This window comes from Miniopterus schreibersii (genome assembly GCF_964146895.1).
Source record: "Miniopterus schreibersii genome assembly, chromosome: 1".
NCBI classification, from domain to species: Eukaryota; Metazoa; Chordata; class Mammalia; order Chiroptera; family Miniopteridae; genus Miniopterus; species Miniopterus schreibersii.
In genome coordinates, this window is record NC_138101.1 from 106,939,793 (window position 1) to 106,960,915 (window position 21,123).

At 53.5% G+C, this 21,123-nt stretch overlaps 1 protein-coding gene across 16 annotated transcripts in view; it reads left to right on the forward strand.

The window, feature by feature from the left end:
• LINGO1 (leucine rich repeat and Ig domain containing 1) overlaps positions 1–21,123 on the forward strand; it is a 222,774-nt gene that overhangs the window by 185,759 nt on the left and 15,892 nt on the right. The window contains exon 1 of one of the 16 annotated variants that reach the window (XM_081120671.1): positions 16,588–16,843. The exons of 14 other annotated variants lie outside the window; for them this stretch is intronic. Coding sequence is in view for 1 of the 2 variants with exons in the window: in XM_081120678.1 (XP_080976804.1) it covers positions 17,095–17,142 (48 nt within the window). In the remaining variant the exon portion in view is untranslated. Of the gene's footprint in view, positions 1–16,587; positions 16,844–17,069; positions 17,143–21,123 lie in introns of those variants that run through there. One more of the 16 variants, XM_081120678.1, reaches the window with a different exon arrangement.

A 21,123-nucleotide genomic window follows, 5' to 3' on the forward strand; every position in this document is an offset into this window, starting at 1 on the left:
TAAATATCTCACTGTCCATCTGTTAGCAAAAGTGGTGTCAGGTTTCATCGAGGTGGGGAATCTGCAAAGTAGTCAAAAAATATTCCTCTGTGACTCCAGCAGCCCAGCTGTTCTCTTTCAGGAAAAGTGCTGAGGGCTGAAAATAAAATAAAGGAACAATGATATAAAGACACAAAGAAAGAAGGAAGAGAGGGGAGGAAGGGAAGAGCAAACCAGACAAGGAAGAGAGAGAGACAGGCATGGGGCAGAGCAGCAGAGAGTGGGCCAAGGTTTTGTCAGGGCCTTTCCAGCTTCCTGGTATAGCATTCAGCAAGGCTGCCCTTGACCAGCACCTTCTCTGAGTTGCCAGCCACTGCATGTCCACTTGAACCCAGGTTTAAAGGCAGCGCCATCTGTGATTGTTAAAGTTGCTGTTGTATCTGTGAATCTTCCTGCTCAATATCAGGGAGGCCCCCTGGCCCTTGGCCTTTTAGAAATGGTAGCATTTCAGTTGGGGAGGGAGACCTTGAAGAGGAATTTCCAGGCTCCTGCTTGGCCTCTGACCATATTCTGACTCTGTCCCCATGATGGGCAGTTGTGGCCACTCCATGGGCCTTGTATAGACCCCACTCTGTCCAGCCTCTGCACCTTTGCACCTGCTGTTCCTTCCTCCTAGAATGTCTGTCCCCCTCTCTGTATGGTAGGATCCTACCATTCCTGCAAGATTGCCTCTTCCAGGGAGACGCCTGGGATTCCCTCCCAACCTCTGGGGTTCATCTCTCTTCCCTTCCTGCTCTGATCACTACCTGGTGTCAGACCCTCTTTTGATCTGGGCCTGCTTCTCCCCCTGGCCTGTGCCCTGGCAGATGGGCCAGAGTCATGTCAGATCTGGCTTCCTAGTGCCTTCTGTCAGGGGCAGGACATCTCAGGGGCCATCGCAGGGTCAAGTTTGAGATCCTCTGGGGGCCTCAGGTTCTCAGCAGTCCACCCACCCATCTCTAGATTCCTACTAGGGAGGCCACTAGGGAAGCTGCCCTCCCTGCTTCAGAATCAGTGCCTGTCAAATAGAGCAGCGAGTTCTAAGTCCCAGACCATATAGCCACCTAGCCTGGAGCCCTCCTCGTGCCTCTGCACTCTTCAGCTAGAGTGTACCCTGGAGGCTGGTCCCAGCTTTGTCACTTACTTCTTTATGACCTTGGGTAAGGTGCTGTGCTTCTCTGTCCCTGTTTTGTCACCTGTAAAATAGGGATACTAACAGAACCTTCATCATAGGAGTTCTTGAGTATGAAACAAGTTTTCGGCCTAGATTATAGAAAGTCCTGGTGCCTGGCTCAGAGTAAATGCTCAGCAAGAGTTAGACATTTTAATTTTTTCCCAGGATCTGTGGCAGGGCCTGCCTTCTTCTGGGCCCAGTTTAGAGGAGCATACCGTCCCTGGCTGTCAGCTAATCCCAGCCCAGTCACTTATGGGGACAGAGGTGCCTCAGAGGCCCAGTGGAGGAAATCTTTCATGCTGTCATTTCAGGCCATGAGAATGGAGATGGGAGAATATCACCCAGGCTCAGCCTGGGGAGATATGTCTGGGCCAGGGCCTGGCCCTACCACTTCTCCCTGAATGTGGCTTTATGCTTTGCCACTGCTGCTCCCAGGAGGGAGGACTGGCTAGCATCTACTTCAGCTCTCTTGGAAGTGGAGAAACCCCAGGTTCCTGCCATGCTGCTCCTGCTCATAGATTTGTGACCTATATTTGGGGCACAAAGAGGAAGGAAGAAAAACTTGGCTCTTCAGATGAATTGTGAGCCACAGCCTGGTCTCCCCCCCGTTTCTCCCCCACCCCAGTCAGCTCTCTCAGTTGCCATGACAGCAGGGAGCTGGGAAGCAGAACTCCTTCTGGGGACAGAACCATAGTGTGCCAGCATGTGTGCCCATGGTGGGCAGTGCATACCCAGGTCTTCCTGCAGGCTGCCGTGTGGTGGAGTGGGGGTGGGAGCTGTGTTTGGGTGGGGGCACACTCCCCTGACATGCAGCTCCAGCACAAGCAGGAACAATCAGCCCCTGTACTGACTGGAAGCTGTAGCTGTGTCTGCCCCCATCACACCCACACCTGGCTTATGCAGAAGACCCTTTTTTCTTTTTCTTTTAATATGTCTTTATTGATTCCAGAGAGAGGAAAGGAGAGGGAGAGAGAGAGACAGAAACATCAATGATGAGAGAGTCATTGATCGGCTGCCTCCTGCACGCCCCAGACTGGGGATCGAGCCCGCAACCCGGGCATGTGCCCTGACCGGGAATCGAACCCCGATCACCTGGATCCTAGGTCGACACTCAACCGCTGAGCCAGGCCCGGCCGGGCTGCAGAAGACCCTTTACCACCCTTCTCATGCCGCTGGCCCATACATGCAGCAGGCAATGTAGGCAGTGCCGTTCCAACTTGTAGACAGGGAAACAGGCCTGCTCATGCACTTGCCCATTCACTGGACTCACCCTGGACCGCCACCTAGGCTGAGGCTCTTCCGGGGCCTCCTGGCACCCCTGGGCAGTGTAAGTGTCTGAGGACCATCTGGGATCTTATGCTCCTGGGCTGTCTCCTTTTCCACGCCTGAGTAAAGCTGGCTAATGTCCACCACAAAGGAAGAATTATCGGTAAGGTGTTTAACTGCTTCTATATTCTTCAGTTCAGAACTAACTGCTGACTTAAGGAAAGGCTGCCAGCCTTTCTAAAGTGAGTCTGGAGTCAGCTCTTTAGTGGGACCAGTAAGATGTGTGTGAGTACAAAGTGAGTGCAGGCCTGTAACTAAGGGCTGCTTGTGTTACAGACCAACCTGCCTGCATTTGTTCGTGACGCTTCTCACACTTTAGATGTCGCTGGCATTTATCTTAGCCATGAGATGTGCAGGAACCCCCCTCCCCCAGCTTGTTAACTAATGTGAGACTGGCGCTGCCAAGTTCTAAGGTGGAGAGAAAGCTGGGCACTGGGAGAAGGAGTGGTGATGACATCTACCCCTCAGCCTGCCACTTGGGCTGTTCTAGGGAGAAATGGTGATAAGTGGGCCTCAAGGTCAGCCTTCCATTTCCCCTTATTCTCCCCACCCCACTGTGTGCCCTAGGGGTCCTCCTGACCTCTGCTTCCTGAGCTGTGGTGTATGAAATCTTTGCAAGATGGCTGGCCAGGGCTGCCTCCTCCCGGACCCCCCTCTGCTCTCTGATTTGGGGAGTGACTGGGTGGTCTTGACCCTGCTCTCTTTGGGGAAGGATGAAGGCTCCTGGACAAGCCAGTCCCGGTGTGTGTGTGTGTGTGTGTGTGTGTGTGTGTGTGTGTGTGTAGTGTCTGCATGTGCAGAGGGGTCCATGAGTTTGTGAGTCACTAGGAAATTTCTGGAGGGCACACCAGGCCCTCTCCCTACTTGCCTGATGAGCCATCATGGTAGTGTAGGTGTTATGGCTTGTTTTCATGCCCCAGCAGGTGATGTGAACACTGGAGTGTATGTGTCCATGTTTTGGTTCGAGAGTGTGGGGCCTTCCCATTGTCCGGCACCTTCCAAATCTCTCCACATTGGGTTGCCAGCCTGAGCCATATCATTTATCCAATGGAGAGGAATCCTCTATCCAACCCTAAACCCCTGTGACTGTAACCAGAGCCAGACCTTGCTGCTGGTCCTAGCTTTACCAGGACAAGTCACCTCCCCTTTCTGAGCTTTAGTTTTTTCACCTGTGAAATGGGCACAGCAGCCCCTACTGCACATGTTGCTGGAGGGATTGAGGGAGCCAGCCCAGCGCTATATTCATCAGCTTTAGGAGTGGCCACTGGGAAGTCAGCTAGGGCTCAGCCTGCCCCGGCTCAGCCCGGTTCTGGGGCTTATTTCCTCTCATCTCAGGTTCATGTGCTGGTTCTCTCTTACCCTCCTGGTGTCACTCACACTTCCACCAACACCAGCCTCATTTCCCAAGTAACAGAAATGCCTCAAGCAGGTGGGGGGCCCAGAAGGAGCAGGTAGATGCTTAGGTCTGCCCTTGGGGCCCCTGGAATGAGGGCACCTCCTCACCTAACTGCCCTCCAGGTTCTGGTCAGCCAGTTATGGGGCTAGGCTTCCAGAAGAATGTGGGCAGAGAAGGGGCAGAGAGAGGAATGGCACTGCCCAGATACATACCACAGATGCTGCTCTTGTCCAGTACAGCCAGGAAGTCCTAAATGGGGCCTTCGGTTTTCTGACTGTGGTGAGAAGCCTTGGAGAATGGGGGAGATGCAGAAAAATCCTGCTCAGGAAGCTTAACTCTGACACACACAACAGAGATGACACCTCGTGTTTAACAGTAATACGCATGCCACACATATGCCATACAACACAATTATATTTTAAAAAACACTAACACAACAAACTGGATACATACACAAAGCAGACACTGCTGTACTAACTAGACTCTTCCACAGAGGTCACTGTCTTGAGGGCTGACCATGTGCTGGGCCCTTGACCCAGTCTCCTGAATGGATTATGTCACTTAATCCTCATGACCTTTTAGAGTAGGGAAGGGACTTGCCCAAGTGCTCTGCCCAGAGGGGTCCATATTCCAGAAGGTTCTCCCACTCATCACACCCACCCATTTTCCTGTTTGCAGCTATATCGTCCCTCTATCCAGTCCCACAGTAGAGGGAGATGAGGTAGGAGGGCAAAAAGCCCAAGCATCCTGCCTGGGGGTGGCACCAGACTCTCAGGAAGGATGCCCTGGTTTCCTGTATCCCTACCTGAGATTTCCTCTTGGCTTGCTGTCTCTGGGCCAGAGTCGTGGCTCCTCTCTGAATGTAAACACTAAACCATGGAGCTTTGGGTGGGTTATCTTCTGTACCTCCTCCTTTCTGACTGCCATGCTTGGGGTGGCACACCCAAGAATGGCAGGAAAGGGGATCTAGGACCACATAACCAGAAGAGGCCCTGCAGAAGCTACTGGCCTTCCTTCCCTGTGTGCCACTTTCCATACGCCTCACCAGCCTCTCTTCCCTTGGTGCATCCTGACTATTGCTGATGTTCCCAGTAGTCCTTATCAAGACCTGACTTAGTGAAGGGGGAAAGAGGGCCTTCCTTACCTTTGAGGGTTGCCACAACCCCCAGTCCTACCCCCAGGGCCCTGCTCTTCTACCTGGATCAACCCAGGTAGCCTTCCTGCACCCTATTCTTTCTTAGCCACCAGCACCATTCAGGGGACCTGGTCAGGTCCACCTCTCTCTCCCCTGACCCTTTGAGAGAAGGAAAGTCAGCCAGAGAGATGGAGGGGAGAGGGAGAGGGAGAGGGAGAGGGAGAGGGAGAGGGAGAGGGAGAGGGAGAGGGAGAGGGAGAGGGAGAGGGAGAGGGAGGGGAGGGGGAGAGGGAGAGGGAGAGGGAGAGGGAGAGGGAGAGGGAGAGGGAGAGGGAGAGGGAGAGGGAGAGGGAGAGGGAGAGGGAGAGGGAGAGGGAGAGGGAGAGGGAGAGGGAGGGGAGGGGAGAGGAAGAGGGAGAGGGAGAGGGAGAGGGAGAGGGAGAGGGAGAGGGAGAGGGAGAGGGAGAGGGAGAGGGAGAGGGAGAGAGGGGGAGGGAGAGAGAGAGAGAGAGAGAGAGCGAGAGAGAGCATTGAGGGGACAGGGAGGGGCTGATGCTGATTTGTGAGAGCCATTGGGGGCTGTGTCCTGACCTGACCAGCCCACCCCCAAAAGTGAGCACCCCTCCCAGTTCTCTGTAGCAGCCAGGGGCCATACCACTGCACCTTCTGCTCCCCCATTCAGTTTGGTGCAGACTTTGAAACCAAACAGACACCTTTCAGCTCCCCCACATATGACCTATGTGATCCTGGGCAAAGATGGCCTTAGGGCTCAAAATGAGCACCCAGTCCCAAGAGCTGTCCCTTGAAGATGCCACCATCCCTCTCTGATCAGGCTACCTGCATGTCACTGCAGCACCTGCTGCCAGCTGCCCCTCACCCACTGGGCAGATGCCAGACAGGCATGTGCCAATGGCTGGGAGTTCTCATGCAGCAAGAGAACTCCTGAGAACACCACACTACACTGGCTGTCACAACATGATGCTGAGCATCAATCCTAATGTTATAATCTCCCCCACCTCCTCCTGGGGCTGAGTTCAGCTGGTATGGGGAAAGGTAGGAGGCGTAGGCTACAGGCCTCAGCTCTGACTTGCTATGTGGCCTTGGGCAACTGCAATGCCTCTCTGTGCATCTGCAAAACAGGCCATAGTGGGACAGACCAAGGCTGCACAGATAAGATAAAGGGGTGCAGAGAAAAACCCCGGAGGAGAGCCCCAGACCAAAGTGTAGCTGGTAAGAACTTTCAGGATGCTCTTCTTTCTTCTGGGAGAAGGAAACCACTGACAGAACCTAATGCTCTCCTGAGGGTATTTTAGGACAGGGGAGAGGAGCCTGTCTGCTACCCAAAGCCCAAGTGATGGGCCCAGCCCTGCTCCCTGTGTGCCCTTTGGAGGGTTATGGAGGGTGATCCGATTGCTTTTCCAGGGCCAGGTTGAGGTGAGGGTCCTTGCCAGAGCTGAGCACAGCAGGGGCACCCAAGTGCCCAAATCAGGCTCCATCTGAGATACTACAGACCCCCAGTTTTAGAGACAGTGGGATTCAAGCTCTTCACTGTCAAGGAGCCAAAATGCCAGCATTCCCAGCCATCATTCCTACCTCTCCCCACTCCCCATAAGCCTCTCTGTGTTGGCAGCTCTGGCCCTAGAGCCCTGCCTTCATCTTTCTTCTCTGCTCCCTGGGGGTGGGGGCACTATGTGTATGGTGGAGCCTGGGCTGGGCCAAGCACTGGCAGGTGGAGACCTTCCCTTCCTCAGCTGTTCTTCCCTTCCTACTAATGTCCTGTACTCAGGCCTTAATGGAGCATAAACAGGGCTTGGCAGAGGGAAGTCTCATTAGGCCTGATCTACTTTGGAGCCCTGTGAGATTGGGGTAGATGAAAGAAGGAGAGGGAGTGCCCGTCTGTACACCAGGAATATCACCTCCATGTGCTCCTTGGGCCCTCTCCACACTCCTTCCAGTAGGCATGACTAGCCCCAGGTAGTGTGAATGGAAAGCAACTGAGAGAGGGTGAGTGGCATGCCCAAGGTCACATGGCCAGCAAGAGGCTTCCCTGGGATGTGCCTCCTGTGTATCTGGCTGCAGTGTCCAGTTCTTTCCAGCACCCCAGCCTGCCTCAGCACGTCAAACTGGACAGGACCTCAGAGTTCTTCAGGCCCCCCTAGTGTCCTCTGCAGCAGGTCTGTCCAGCATCACAGTGCTTGCACATCATAGTGATGAGCTCACAGCCTGGTTTGCTCTTTATGTCTGTGGACCTCCTCTCTCTCCCACCACTCCCTGACTCCACAGTGGGTCAGGAGAGTGGGCAGGGAGTGGGGCAGCCAGAGCTCAGCCTCTCTCCACACCCACCCCTCATCCATCTCCCTCTGCAATCATGGAGGGTGTGGGTGAGCCCATGCAATACCAGGTGCTGACTGCTCCTTCGTTAGTCATGGGCTAATAAGTTGTGTATGGGTTGTGACATCACACCTTTCTTCTTTATAACTCCTATAATTTATAGTCATATTAGTGAACAGGCAGCTGCCCTGGGTCCCAGCCAGACAGAAGGGTGATGCAGCTGGGCGCCTCTGCTGACATTTACTTTCTCCCACCATCAGTTATTAAGGAGCTCTCCTTCGTTTTTGTACATAATTACATGCACTATTATGTTTCAAATTCCCCTGCTCTTAATCCCTTTGGAGATATCCCAGCCTGCCTAATAGGGCTGCGCTGGCCTGGGGACCTAGCTTGCTAGAGAACACAGCACGCAGACATTCTACCAGGGAGAAAGATGCTGGCAGCCTCGGCCCCACCCCAGTCAGCTGAGCTGGAACCACCCTCGGGCCAGTTGCCTCTCCCCACCAACCCTGGGACAGGCCTTTGCACCTGCTGTTTTCTCTGCTCAGAGCACCATGCCCGACCATACAGCTGGTTGACTCCTACTCACTGTTTGGATTTCAGCTCAGCCATTGTCACCTTTTCCACATCCTGGTTATCTATCATGACTCCCCAGTGCCTGCCCTATGTGTGCATGACCCTCAATGCTTTCCTCACCTCAGCCTGGATCATGCTGCATTGAACCTTCACGCTAGACCATGGCTATCAAGGGCACAGAGAAAACTGTAGTGTTCATTGAGTGAATGAATGGGTAAACGGGGATGGAGGAATGCCTCCTCCTGCCTCATCACTAGCGAGCCCACTGAAGCCCCAGTCCCCACCCCCTCCTCCAGGAAACCGTTCCTGACTGCTGTAGCCACACACATCTCCCTTTCCTCCCAACTACTCCAGACCCTCTTGCTCTGGGCTGGCGTCCCCAGAGTGCAGCAAGGCCTGGACCCTCCATCTGTGCCCCCAACACAAAACAGAGGGCAGGTCAAGATAGAGGGAGGGAAAATACTAACAATCTCAGCTCTGCTGTGTGACCTGGGGAAGTTGCTCACCCTCCCTGATCCTTTTTCCTCATTGGTTAGAAGGGGATAATAACAGTTCCTACTTTACTGGGTTGTGGTTGAGGCTTATTTGAGATAATTTATAAAAGCACCTAATACAGGGTCCAGTATGTTGTGGGTGCTCCAGCAATATTCCTTTACCTTAACCATTGTCTGTGAACTGAATCAAGGTAAAATTGAACTGAATTGTGTTGAATTGAATAACCTTTTAGTTCATGCCTTCTCTTGTCCATACCTTTTTGTTTTTAGTCTCCCCTACTATGTAGCTTGCTCCAGGCTTGGCTCATGGGGGGCCTCTGCAAATATTTCAGATTGATTTATACAGACTTTCCCAGCATCTGGATCCACACCTATGAAGGGGGGAGGGGGCAAGTCTCTCCTGTTCTACAGAAGAGTATACCGAGGCCAGGGAGGTAATGTGGCCTCCCTGAGTTAGTGGCAAATTGAGGAATCAAGCCCTGGCCTCCCACTGGGCTTGAAAGCCCAGGAATATCTCCCTGTAGACCTGTGCTTCTATTTCTTCCTCTGTAAGAAAATATAATAATTGAATGGACCCCATGCAGTTGCTGAAAGGATTAAATGAGTAAGAACTACTATGCCTGTTCATGGTGAGCACTTCAGAGCGTAGGGTTTGGAATAGGCCCAACTCTACTACCTCCCCTTCGTCTATCCCCAGAGGTAATACTAATGCTGGTCATTGTCATGCATGTTTTTATACTTTTTCTACATATGTAGGTATCCATACACAGTCTAGGGTTTGTTTTTAAACCTATGTAATTGGTACCATCTTATACATGTCTTGGTTTTTTTCATCAATATTGTGTTTGTGGGGTGACCCACACTGATGCAGGTAGCTCCAGCATATCTGTTTTCAGTGCTGCGTAGTATTCCACTGTGTGTTTGTGCCACACTCTGTTCATGGCTTCCAGTTCCTCACTATGACAAACACTGTCCCTGTGAGTGTTCCTGTACTTGTCTTCCATAGATGTATCTCTCCTGGTTGTATACCTAGGAGGGAGTTGTTGGGTCATAGTATGTATATCTTCAACTTTACTGGATAAGTACCCAGTTGCTGTGTCATTTCTCACCCTGGCTGGAAGCAGGTAGTTGGCCTGCATTGTCTTGATGCCCCAGTCCTATTGGAAGAAAGGAGTTTTTATGCCCATTTTACAGATGGAGCAGGTATTAGTTATTGATTGCTTCATAACAAATCACCCCAAAACTCAGGGGCTTAAAAGAACAAATATTTATTATCTTACAGTTTCTGTGGGTCAGGAACCCAGGTGAGGCTTAGCTGGGTGCCTCTGGCTCAAGGTCTCTCACCAGGTTGCAATTTCAAGGCTGGACTTGGGGAGGGTCTGCATCCAAGCTTCTCATGTGGCTATTGGAAAGTCTCAGTTCCTTGTGAGGTGTTAGTTAGAGACATCAGTTCCTTTGCATGCAGGCTTCTTAACAGAGCAGCTATGAACATGGCAGCTGGCCTCTGTCATAGTGAACAAGCAAGTAACAGAGAGAGGGCACCCAAGATGGAAGCCACAGTCTTTTTGTAACCTGATCTCAGAAGTGGCATCGTATCACTTGTGCCATAAATGAGTCAATTGGTCCAACCCACACTCAAGGGTTGGTGATTGCATGCAGGGGGGTGGAAGGGGTGAATACAAGAAGGCAGGGACTATCCAGGGCCATCTTAGAGGCTGCCTATCACAGGGCAGCGGAGGCTCAGAGAGGTGAAGTGACTTGCCTAGGGTCACACAGGTTAGAGAGAGAGCCAGGACTGGAACTCAAGACTGCTTGGCCCTGAGGCTGGACACCTTCTGAGCTGCCACACTGCCTTTGACTTAAGTTAATAATAGGTTCTGACTTAAGTTAATGAACAAGTCTCCTGCACAACAGAACTCAGGATGAGCACTTAATAAATGGATTTGCTAATCGTGCTGCCTGTTTGCAAACATTAGCTCAAGTTCCCCTGACATGATCCATGGGGACAGCTGAGCCCAGGCTCTTAGGAGAAGTTTCTCTGCCAAGCCTGGAGCCCAGATTCTCAAAGAGCTAGGGAGGAGTCCCTTCACAAAAACTGTCCTTTGTGTTTGCTTTTTTGTTTTGCTCTCAATTTAATTATTTGGGTGGTGTGTATGTAATGGAATGCACACTTCCCTGTGTTCTAAGGAGAGCTAACTGCAAGGTCAGGAATTTCAGGTATTTCCCAGAGGGACTTCAGGGTGGGCAGGGCTAACAAGCCCCTTCACTGACTGGTCCCAGACAAATTTCCTGCTTCTCAGCTACTATGGATGCAGCAACCAGGCTCAGTAGGGCTGTGTGGACAGGCTGAGCAGGGGTCAACCCTGGCACCTTGTCTCTTAACAGGGATTCTGCCTTGGGGCTCCCAGAGCCTTTTGACCTCCCCTGGTTCTTAGTGCAATTCCAAGTAGTGGGGGCTGCTGCCTACATTGCTTCTAGATAAGTGAATGTCACTGATGGCTGGGATATTTCCAATGGAGATGTGGGTGACCAAGGCCCTGAGATGAGGGGAAGTGGGACTTGAAGATTCACGAGTACCCCTGGCCCCCATGTCCTGGCCCCTTCCGCAGGGAAATCCATTGATCTTTTCTGATTAATGGATTTCAGTCGACTTTAATTTGTACACATCATACCCTCTGGAATCAGGGCTCTGAGCTGTCTGTGGAAACAGGAGGCAACACAAGATCAGTCCCTGCCTTCAGGGTTTTCCTGATTCTCAAAGGATGAAGAACTTGGTCGAGGCCTCTCCTAGTGGGAATGCTGCGGGGCCTTTATGAGGAGGGCCTGCAGGCTCAGGGGCAGACAGCAACCATAACAATAAGTATAACAACCATGAAAATACCTGCATTTTTCCAGAACTTACTGTGTGCCAGGCCCAGCATCAAGTACTGGATATATATTAAGTCATGAGATGCTCACGCCAACCCTGTGAAATGGGTTCTACTAATATTCTCGTCTTACAGAGGAGGAAACTGAGGCTCTGAGAGTGCCCAAGGACACAAAGGCCAGCTCAGAGCAGGAGACTGAGGTGCTTAGAGCAGGCTTCAGGAAAAAGAGGGCCACATAGAACCCTGATTTTGAAGAGGAGGAAGGGAAAGGATGTGAGATAGTGGGTCTAGGGTCTGAGAAAGCTGTCCATGTCAAGACATGCCAGTAGTGGAAACTGCCAGGAAAGAGGGTGCCCCAAGGAAGTAAGGGTGGGCTTTCCACACCCTGCCCTTGGAGTCTTGGCCTCAGCCTATACCTATATGGATGTCCTTTCATGTCGACCAGCACATTGCCACATCCAGTTGGACCAGCCACTGTGCAAAGATGTCCCCTTTAGCTGAGCCCCAGTGGTCCTCCCTGTGCCCCATGCAGGATGTGGAGGACAAGGAACTGAGGTGTACCTAGATGAGTGACCTTGAATAAGACCTTCTCCCTTTTAGGTTCCTTGGCCCGACCCTCTGTAATGTGCATGGTGGGACCCTGGTATTTCTGAGTCCCTTCTGTCTCTTGGGGAGGGGGTTAAGAAGGGGCAGGATGGCCCTAACCCTAGCCACAGCTCCAGACCCACCTCCTAGAGGGGACTTTCCTGCCACCCCCTCAGGTGTCCCCCATCCCTTGCCCCCTCCATAGCTGCACCAGCACGGGGCTCTGGCCTATGGATTTTCTGCCATTTCCTGATCCACTTGACTCTAGCCTGAGTCTCTGAGACTTCATTATACCAGTGGCCTCAGACACCCTAGCATGGAGGGCTGCAAGAGCTGTGGGTGAGTACAGGACTTCTGCTGTGGCTTCCAGGAGCCTGTTCTGAGCACCTCAGTCTCCTGCTCTGAGCTGGCCTTTGTGTCCTTGGACACCTCTCTAAAATGGCTGGGGCAGCCCTATCAGCATAGCTTAGTGGTTGAGCTTTGACCTATGAACCAGGAGGTCACCGTGTGATTCCCAGTCAGGGTACATGCCCAGATTTTAGAGCTGTCATTAATTTCAAGTGCCTTCAGAAACAATAATTATTTTAGGGGGCGTGCAGGAGCCAGCCAATCAATGACTCACCATTGATGTTTCTATCTCTCCCTCTCCCTTCCTCTCTCTGAAATCAACAAAAACTTTTTTTTTTTTAAATGGCTGGGGCAGTGAAGTCATTGCTGAGACCTCTAATTAGCAAGAAAAACAGCCAGGAGCCCAGGAATGACCATGAGTCCCTAGAAGGCTGAAACTCCAGAAGCCACTCAGGGTCATTCAAGGAGCCTCCACTTGAGGCCTCATCCCACTCTCCCCAGTGTCTAAGCAGGGCCACAGAGACCTGTGATTAGAGACTCCCAAGCCAACACCTCATTGCATGGCTGGGGAAACTTTGAGCATAGGCAATGACCCTCTCAAGGTCACACAGCAAGTTAATAAGAGAGCTCAGAATCAAATTTATGACATAGAGTGGGACATGGGCACTTCCAGCCTGATGCAGGATCCAACCCATTCCCCCAATCTTGCTCCATGCCCAGTGCTGCTTGCCCAGTCCCCACCCATCTCCTGGACTCCTGGTCTTCATTTTTCTTGCTAATTAGAAGTCTCTGCAGTGACTCCACTGCCCCAGCCATTTTAGAGCTGTCATTAATTTCAAGTGCCTTCAGAAATAATAATTATTTAAAAATCCCACAAGCTGCTGGGATGCAAGCAGGCAAGGCCAGCAAAGAACAGGCATACAGTCAGGCCTGTGTGTGCCACTCATTCCCTCCTGTGCTCTCAGTGGACCCAGCCTCACCTGCATCCTCAGCTCCCCCAGAGTAGGGGAGTGCAGGGCTTGGGCTGTGAGGCACACAGAGCTTCAAAACCCAGATCTCCTCTTGCACAGAGAGTGAACCTGAGCAAGTCAGCAATCCTCTCAGAGCCTCAGTTTTTTCATCTGTACAATGGGGATAGCAGTACCAATCTTGAAGTGACAAAAAGTATATAAGGTATAGTTCAGAGCCTAGTTTACCACAGGGGTGGAGTAAATGTTAGAGGGCCCTATTCCCTCCTCCAGAGTTCCCTGGCAAACCCATTCTAGCTTCTCTGCTCTACTGTGAGCATTCAGACTGCAGTGGGCTGGCTCTTTCTCCCAGCCATCAGCTCTTGATTGGGAGTTGCTGAGTTTGCACCCCAAAGCCAGGATCTGCTTTATGCCCACCCATATAATATGTTGTCTCAGGCCTATCATTGGGAGCTCCTAGTCTAAGGACAGAGAGGGAGGAGGCTGGAGCCTTGTCTCTAAGGCCATTTCAGTCTGGAGAGAGGAGACAGAAATAGAAGAGAACAGTCTTAGTTTTGGTCTTGAAGCACTGGTGGAGACACTGAGAGGGCATGCCAAACAGGTGGACCAGTAAGGACAAAGGCCGGGAGTGTGGGTAAACATTCTTCAGTTGCAGCTCATGAGTATCCTTCCTTGGTTAATGTCAGTTAAGACCTCGACTGGGCCACTCCCATGTGTCCCCATGGCCCTGGGCCCCCTGAGAGGTTGGGGACCACCCTCAGGACAGGAGTGGAGAGATACCTGTTCCGCAGCTCATACAGAGGCTCTCACTGGGTGAGGGCACAGTAACAGGCCTCCCTTTTACGGCATCTCTGATGACAAGGCCAGGAGCCTGCACTCTTACCAGGAGGCTGGACCCTCAAAAAGGCCTTTTCTCCAAGTTCTTCCCCCAAAGCCTTCCCCTTCCCATTATTTCACTTAAGATGGGGGATGCTGGGATAGGTCATTTCTTTTGGAGAAACTAGGAATGTAGAACTAAGGCTGCAGGGCCGTTCCTCCCAGACACAGCTCTGATATCACCCCTGAAAGGATCATTTTGGGCCCCAGAAGACCCTCACCCGGGACGCCAACTTCTTCAGCTTGCATCGGGGGCTGGGTGGGGGCATGGTCACTCCCCCATTTCTCTGCCTAGATTACTGAGGCAGGGAACAGGTGAGTCGGGGGCGGAGATAGTCCAAGGCCGAGCTGTGCCTGCGTCAGACGCTACACCAGAAATAACCCCCGCCCCCGGCCCCACCCCCACCCCGGCGAGTCTGCTGTGCTCACGCCTTCACTGTGGAGCTAGAGCGGGTCTATTCCTGCCCGCTGGTGGGAGGCGGCGGCGTGGAAGGCGGGTAACTCACAAATAGCCAGGGCGGGCGAGCCAGGATCCTGGTTTGGGGTTCAAGCAGCACATAGTTGAGGGACCAGGGAGGCGCCGTTGCTGGGCTCTTGAAGGGAGGAGGACTCAAGTGCCACTTCTCTTCCCCTCCCACCTCTAAGTCCCCCTGCCAAGCCTGCCCCCTAAGGGTTTTCTCAGCTCTGGAAGGAGATTCAAATTCTCTTTCCAGGCGTATTACCAGCTGTGTGAACACTGGCAAGTCAAGTGATCTGAGTTTGGGATTCCTTGTCTGTGTCACAAGAACAGCGTCTCCTCCCAGGATTGATGGAGGGTGAATGTAGAGGGCACAGCATTGGCTTCTGCTAGGAGGGGGGCTCCAGCCAGCTTAGGATGAGGATGGACACAGACATAGAAGACAGGAGATGGTTCTCCAAGCAGGGCTGGCCCTACCTGTGGTGTGGCAGTGAGACTGAGAGGTACCCAGAATCTGTTTATCTGAAACAAAAGGTCTGTGCAGCACACCTTTTGGGCTGCGTGTGTGAGGCTGAACCAGTGGAGAAGCAAGATTGTGCTGGGGCTGGGGGGAGACTGGTGGCTTCATCCTGCCAGCCAGGTTATCTGCAATGAATGTCAGGCATGCTTCTTGGGAAGGGGTGACAGGGAGACACTGGGAGCAGAATCCCAGGGTCTGTCTTGAGACAGAGGCCTTGGGCCAATCTGCTCCCCCCAGCCTCAGCTTCTTTTCTGCCTGCCAGAACCCCTACTCCTGTGGGCCCAAGGTGTCAGGAGCACTAGTGTGCTAAAGGAATGCACTCTCAGCTGTGGAGAAGGGACGAGTGCCAGCATTAGTGGTTATCCTAATCAAACTAGCTTAGTGTTAAAGTGCTTCTGGCTTCAAGGAGATGCAAGGCAGTGTACAGTGGAAGGAGGTAAGGTCCCAAGGGTCTTAGCCCACTCTGCATGCTTTGCCAAAACACCCCCACCAGCCGATTCTCTGTATCTGCTGGTCAAGGAGGATCTGTATGTCTGAGGAGAGGTCCCATTCCTTGGTCCCATCTGAGTATGTGGCCCCAGCCAGTAGCCCCTGGACCTTTGGGGTGCAAGAAAAGGGGCCACCAAGCCCAGACCGAGGCTCTACGCTGTCCTCTGCTGGTTGCTGGATGCAGTGTCCGTGGCCAGAGTCGGACGGAGGGGGCTGCTGCCCTCTGCTGGACAGGAAGCCAGGCTGGGCTGGGACCCGGTTTTGCAAATGGCGGGGGGGGGGGGGGGGGGGGGGGGGAAACGGACGGACACGGACGACCAAGACCTGGTTTGGGGTAAAGCCACTGAGCCGATGCGCATTCTTCGCCCTCCCACGGAGCTTCCTGGTCTACCTGCCTGACCACCTAGGCCGCCAGCCTGTGGGGCTTCCAGCGTTTCGCAGACATTTCTGAGAAGGAGGCAAAGGCTCAGGACAGAGGGCTCTGGGGCTGACCCTTCCCACCCTGTCATCCAAACCACCTTGACCAGGTGGGGGAGCTTTGTCTACTTGGCTAGCTGGAACCCGGGAGCGAATGTCCGTTCACGCGGCAGTGTGCAGTGATCCTAGTTAACACGTGTGAGCACACTCAGGTTCACATGCACACGCCTATGGCCACCGAAGAGGGTGTGCACACACAAGAGGGTCGTGTTGGCCAGTGATTCGCTCGGAGCCTGGACTCGAAGGGACTCGCCATGTGCAGGGCTGGACACCTGGGCGCCAGTTCCCGCGCGAGACGGGCGCGCCCCTCGCCAGTTTCGCCGCTCCATGGGTGCAGAGCGGTGGTTAGGGCGCTGTCCCTTCCCCGCCCCCTTCGGCAAAGGAGACGAGCCCCCCACCTCACCTCCCCCTTCCTTGGTTGTGCGGCCGCGCCTTCTCCTCCCCCTCCCGGCTCCTGCCGCTCACTCGCTGCCTCCCTCCCTCGGCAGCCCCCTCCCTCGCAAGCTCGCTCCTCGCGTTCCCTCCCCGCGCCGCGGCAGAGCGCGGATCCGGGACGGGAGCCGGCGCGGGAGCCGGAGCGGGCTGGTGGCGGCGGCGGCGGCGGGTCCCGGCCCGGGAGCGTGCGGAGTCCCCACCCGCGCCGCTCTGGTGCCTCTCCTGACGCAGGGCTCCGAGCAGCATGCGCGGCCGCTGCCCGGGGGCCTCAGCCCTGGCTCTGGCCCTGCAACGGAGCGCTCCCAGCCTCGACCCCGGCCCCAGCGGCAGTGGCAACGGTGGCGCCAGGCCGGCTCCGGACGCAAAACCAGGTTCGTAGAATCGGTATAGCACATCCTGAGCTTGCCCGCCCCTCCGCCGGCCGGGTCTGCGGCCTCCTGCCTACCCACTACGGGGCCGGCCCGGCCCTGTCTTTGGCTCCGGCTGGGCTCCTGCCCGGGTGGGGCGGAGAGGCCGACGGGCAGCTCCGCGAAGGCGCACGAACGGACCTGCAGAGGTATGGGCCGAGGAGGAGGAGACAGAGGAGGGGGCTGGGCAGGGGCTGTGGTCCGACCTGGGAGACATGCCATTGGTGACCGAACTGAGCGGACGGATAGCGTGCCAGCTGCAGGTGAGCCCGGCGGCCACAGCCCAGCCCCATGCGGGATGCTCCATGCTGGCAGCCTCGCGGCAAATGCCCCCTGCGGGCCGCCGTGGGCGCCCCGGGGGCTGCGGAGCACCCCAGTGCTACCCAGAACCCCCCCTTTGGGAGTCACAGATCTGACCCTCTTCAAGCCTCAGAAATGAAGATTCTTCCTTCCCCATTCCTCCACCCCAACAAATTCCAAGTTGGCTGGCTGGGACCCCGGAGCTGGGGAGGGATCCTCACCAGCGTCCCAGTCCTGCTCATCCTCCTTCCCCCTTCTCATTCTGAGCACCTTTCACCCTAAAGGGTACATCCCTGCTCAGAGGGCTGGGTGGCTGCCTTCTCCATAGACCCCAGATGCCCCCAGGCACCAGAGCCAGCACCAAGCAATCCCAGGCTGGTGGATGCAAATCAGGGACCAGTTTTCTCCACTAGCTTCAACCTAGGGGCCAGCTCCCTCCCCTCACTGGAGGCAACCCCAGTGGTGAGCAGGAAAGGGGAAATGGTGGGTAGGGGGAGTGGAGGAGAGGGAGTTGGGTCTGTGGAGAACCCAAGAACCCATTAGGGTCCTCCCTTTTGTCTGCGTTTAGCCCTGGTTTCTCACCTCCTCCTGCCCCACTTTTTATTCTGAGGCAGAGTGGGTGGATGTGGGAACCAGGTGAGAAGGAGGAGGTAAGAAGGGAGTCTCCAACTCTTTTTCCTCCCCTGCCCCCAAGGGTGGCCAAGGGACCCCAGGAGATGTACCTAGGTGGCTCCCATTTTGAGGAAGGGCGGGGCCAGGCTCAGTGGGCAGTCCTTCCCAGTTCTTGCTCTGGGTCCCTAAACCCGTCCCCATCCAGCCAGCAGCATCTCCTCTTTGTTCTCAGAGCTCCTGGGGTGGGGGTGGGGAAGAAGGAATATCTTGGAGGATAGAAACAGCTCTGCCCTGGTGCGCTGGGAAGGCAGGAGGCCCTGAAATGGGGGACAAGCCGTTTCCCTGCCAGCCCAGCCCTCCCTCAGTTCTCTGCTTGGCTTGGATTGCCAGAGGGCATGCAGCCCAGCATGGCCCCTGGGCTTTGGACTCTGGGCTCTGGGCTCAGGGCTCAGGGCTCAGCCCTCAGCCCTACTGGTTATTATGCTAACTGCTCCAGCACTGGTGCCTCCCATGCCCAGGGAGCTATGAGCCTGGGGCTTCCCCTCATCCAGTGCGAAGTGCTGGTGAGGGAAGAAAGGGTTAGCTGCCCTTTGTTCCTTTGTGGGCCAGATGGCTCTCAGAGTCCTCACACCTCTGGGAAGATGCCAGCACCTGGTCTGCTGGGGCAGCTTGCTTAGCTTTCCTGCTTTCTCCCCATGGCCTGAGGCAGGAGAGAGAGAAAGGTGGCAGAAGGGATAGGCCAAAAACTCCTTGGAATCCAGATAGAAACTTCAGGCAGCACCCAGCTGCCCCTCCTGGAAGGAGTTTTAGCAAATGCCAGGGCAGCCCTCTGTTGTGTTCTTCTTGTCTTGGCCCCCCCTCCCCCACCCTCTGCCTATTTAAGTATGAGGTGGGCTTGGTCAAGGCTGCAGTGCACCTAGGGCCTGGAGTTAGAGCCCGTCCTGAATCTGAGGGGCCCAGGTATCATGCATGGCTTGTGGGCTGCGGGTCCCTGTGTGGCTGGAGGGAGGTTAGAGAGACCACTCTACCCCTTGTACTAGTCCTCTTTGATCAATGCTCAGCTCCTCCATCCCCTGCCTCTGAATACTCATTTTTCTAAAACCTAGATACTGTTTTCTAAAACCTAGAATTCCAGAGGGACACACACACCCTCTCATGAAGGTGGGTGTTCGCCATAAAATCAGATAGGATCCCTGGTACCAGTGATGGTGCTGCTTTCCAGGCGCCTACCCAAGCAAATGGCTGGAAGATGACAGTTAAAAGCTGTTGAGAAGTGAAGTTGTGTGGAGATTTGTGCAGAGGTCCTGTGAAGGCATCAGGCAGTGTCAGATGGAGAGTGAGGAAGTGGGTCATGTGGGGCTAGGGAAGGGTGTGGAAGGGGATTCAGGAGGAGATGGTGGTTTCAGTCAGAGCCGGTTTCCTGGCCAAGGTCTCTTGGTCTCTGTCCTGTATGTGGCACATCTGTGGAAGGATGGTGGCCTTCCAGCCCCAAGGTCCTCCACCTCTCTATGTCTCTCTGTTCTGTTCCCACCAGTAAGTCCCTCTGCATATCCCCCCATCACCTGGCTTGATCCAGCATCCATACCCAGAGGCTCTCTCCTTTCCTTTCTTTCTCCTGGCCTCTCCTCTAGGAAACCTCCCCAACTGCTCCAAGTCACCGATTCTCCTTCAGGCACCCACAGCATAGAACCACATTAGATTGCACCTAGTATCATACTAGCCCATTCATGCATGCATTTATTCTACACATCCTGGGTGAGCTGCCTGCTTGATTCCAGGTTAGGCCCTCCCATGGCTCCTGTGGATTTCCTGGGAAATCCTGTGCCTGTCCCTTGAGCTCTCCTGCCTGGCCTCTGAAATAAGGAGGACACTGGGAGGCACCAAGGAACAGCTGTTGGCTGCTGGCAGAGACTACGTGGAGGGGACATAGTGTCCTCAGCCTGTATAGATGGACAGAGCTGGGTAACATCAAGGATGCGCCAGGCAGGGATTGAGATGAACCAAGGCAGGGTGCTCTCACAAAGACACTAGAGAAGGATGAGATTTGTTCCTGGGGACAGAGACAGTCAGGAAGAGAGACTGGGTGGGTCCTGAGGTTGTAGCAGACATTGCAGAGACACAAAAAGCAAAGTATTCCAGAATCAGAGACAGTTCTTTGGAGAAAGTGTGTGGGAGGGCAAGTTCATTTCCAAATGCAATCGAGGCATTCTTGATGCTGACCTTTGTTTCTGTGTTGAATTAATGAGTGAATGAGTATCCTCAGGTGCTATGGGCCTGGTAGAGCTGTGCTGACAACAGTCTCCTCCTCATGTGTGTTCAGTTCTTTCCAGGTTACTTTATAGTGAAGTTGCTGAGGGTCGACCCTGGAGCCAGATACCCAAGTTTAAATCTCATCTCCATACTGCCTGGCTCTGTGACTTTGGGCAAGTTTCTTCATCTCTCTAGGCTTCAATTTCCTTATTGATAAAGTGAGGATATTAGCAGTGTTTACCTCTAGGATCATCATGAGGATTAAGTATGTTAATATATGCGAGGCATTTAGAACAATACCTGGTACACAGTAAGCTCTCAAGAAGTACTGGCTACTCACAGTTTCTATCAGTGAGGTGCTCTCAGTCTTAGCCTTGCAAGTGGTACAGAGATTTGATTGTATAGCTAGAAAACAAAGCCACAGGGGTGGAATACCTTGCTTTAAGTCCCTGCTAACAAGCATGGGCCATGCTCAGGCTAGAATAGCCTCTGCTCTGGGGCTCTTGTGCACTGTTCTGGGTGTGGCCTGCTAATTAACCAGTGTATGTAGTATTAGTAATAACAGTGCAATGAACACTGTGACCCTGCTCTCCAATCTGAATGCTAGCACTTCAGTAACAAGGTACGTCTTCCCATGTGCTTCTTCTCACCTCATCTATTGGCCTCTTTCTCTGAAGCAACCACTACCCTACATTATCTATTTAGCATTTCCTTGCCTTTTTAAAATCATATCTTTTGATACATAGAAATTGTTCAGTTTTAGTTATTTTTGAACTTTGTAAAAAGCACATGAAACTATACACAGTCCTCTGGAATTTGCTTTTTTCTTCAACATCATATTCTTAAGCTTCATCTCTATTGTTGCAAATAGTAGTAGATGTTCATTCATTTCCACTGATGCACAGTGGTCTGTCATTTGGACACAACACAGTGTATTTTCTGTTGATGGGCATTTGGGTTGTTTTCCTTTTTTGCTCTTACAAACAGTGCTGCTGTGAACCTGCCTGTCCTGTCTCCTAAGGAATAGCATCTCTGGGCCACAGAGCTAGGAGCAGAATTGCTGGGCTGGGGGGCACATTTGC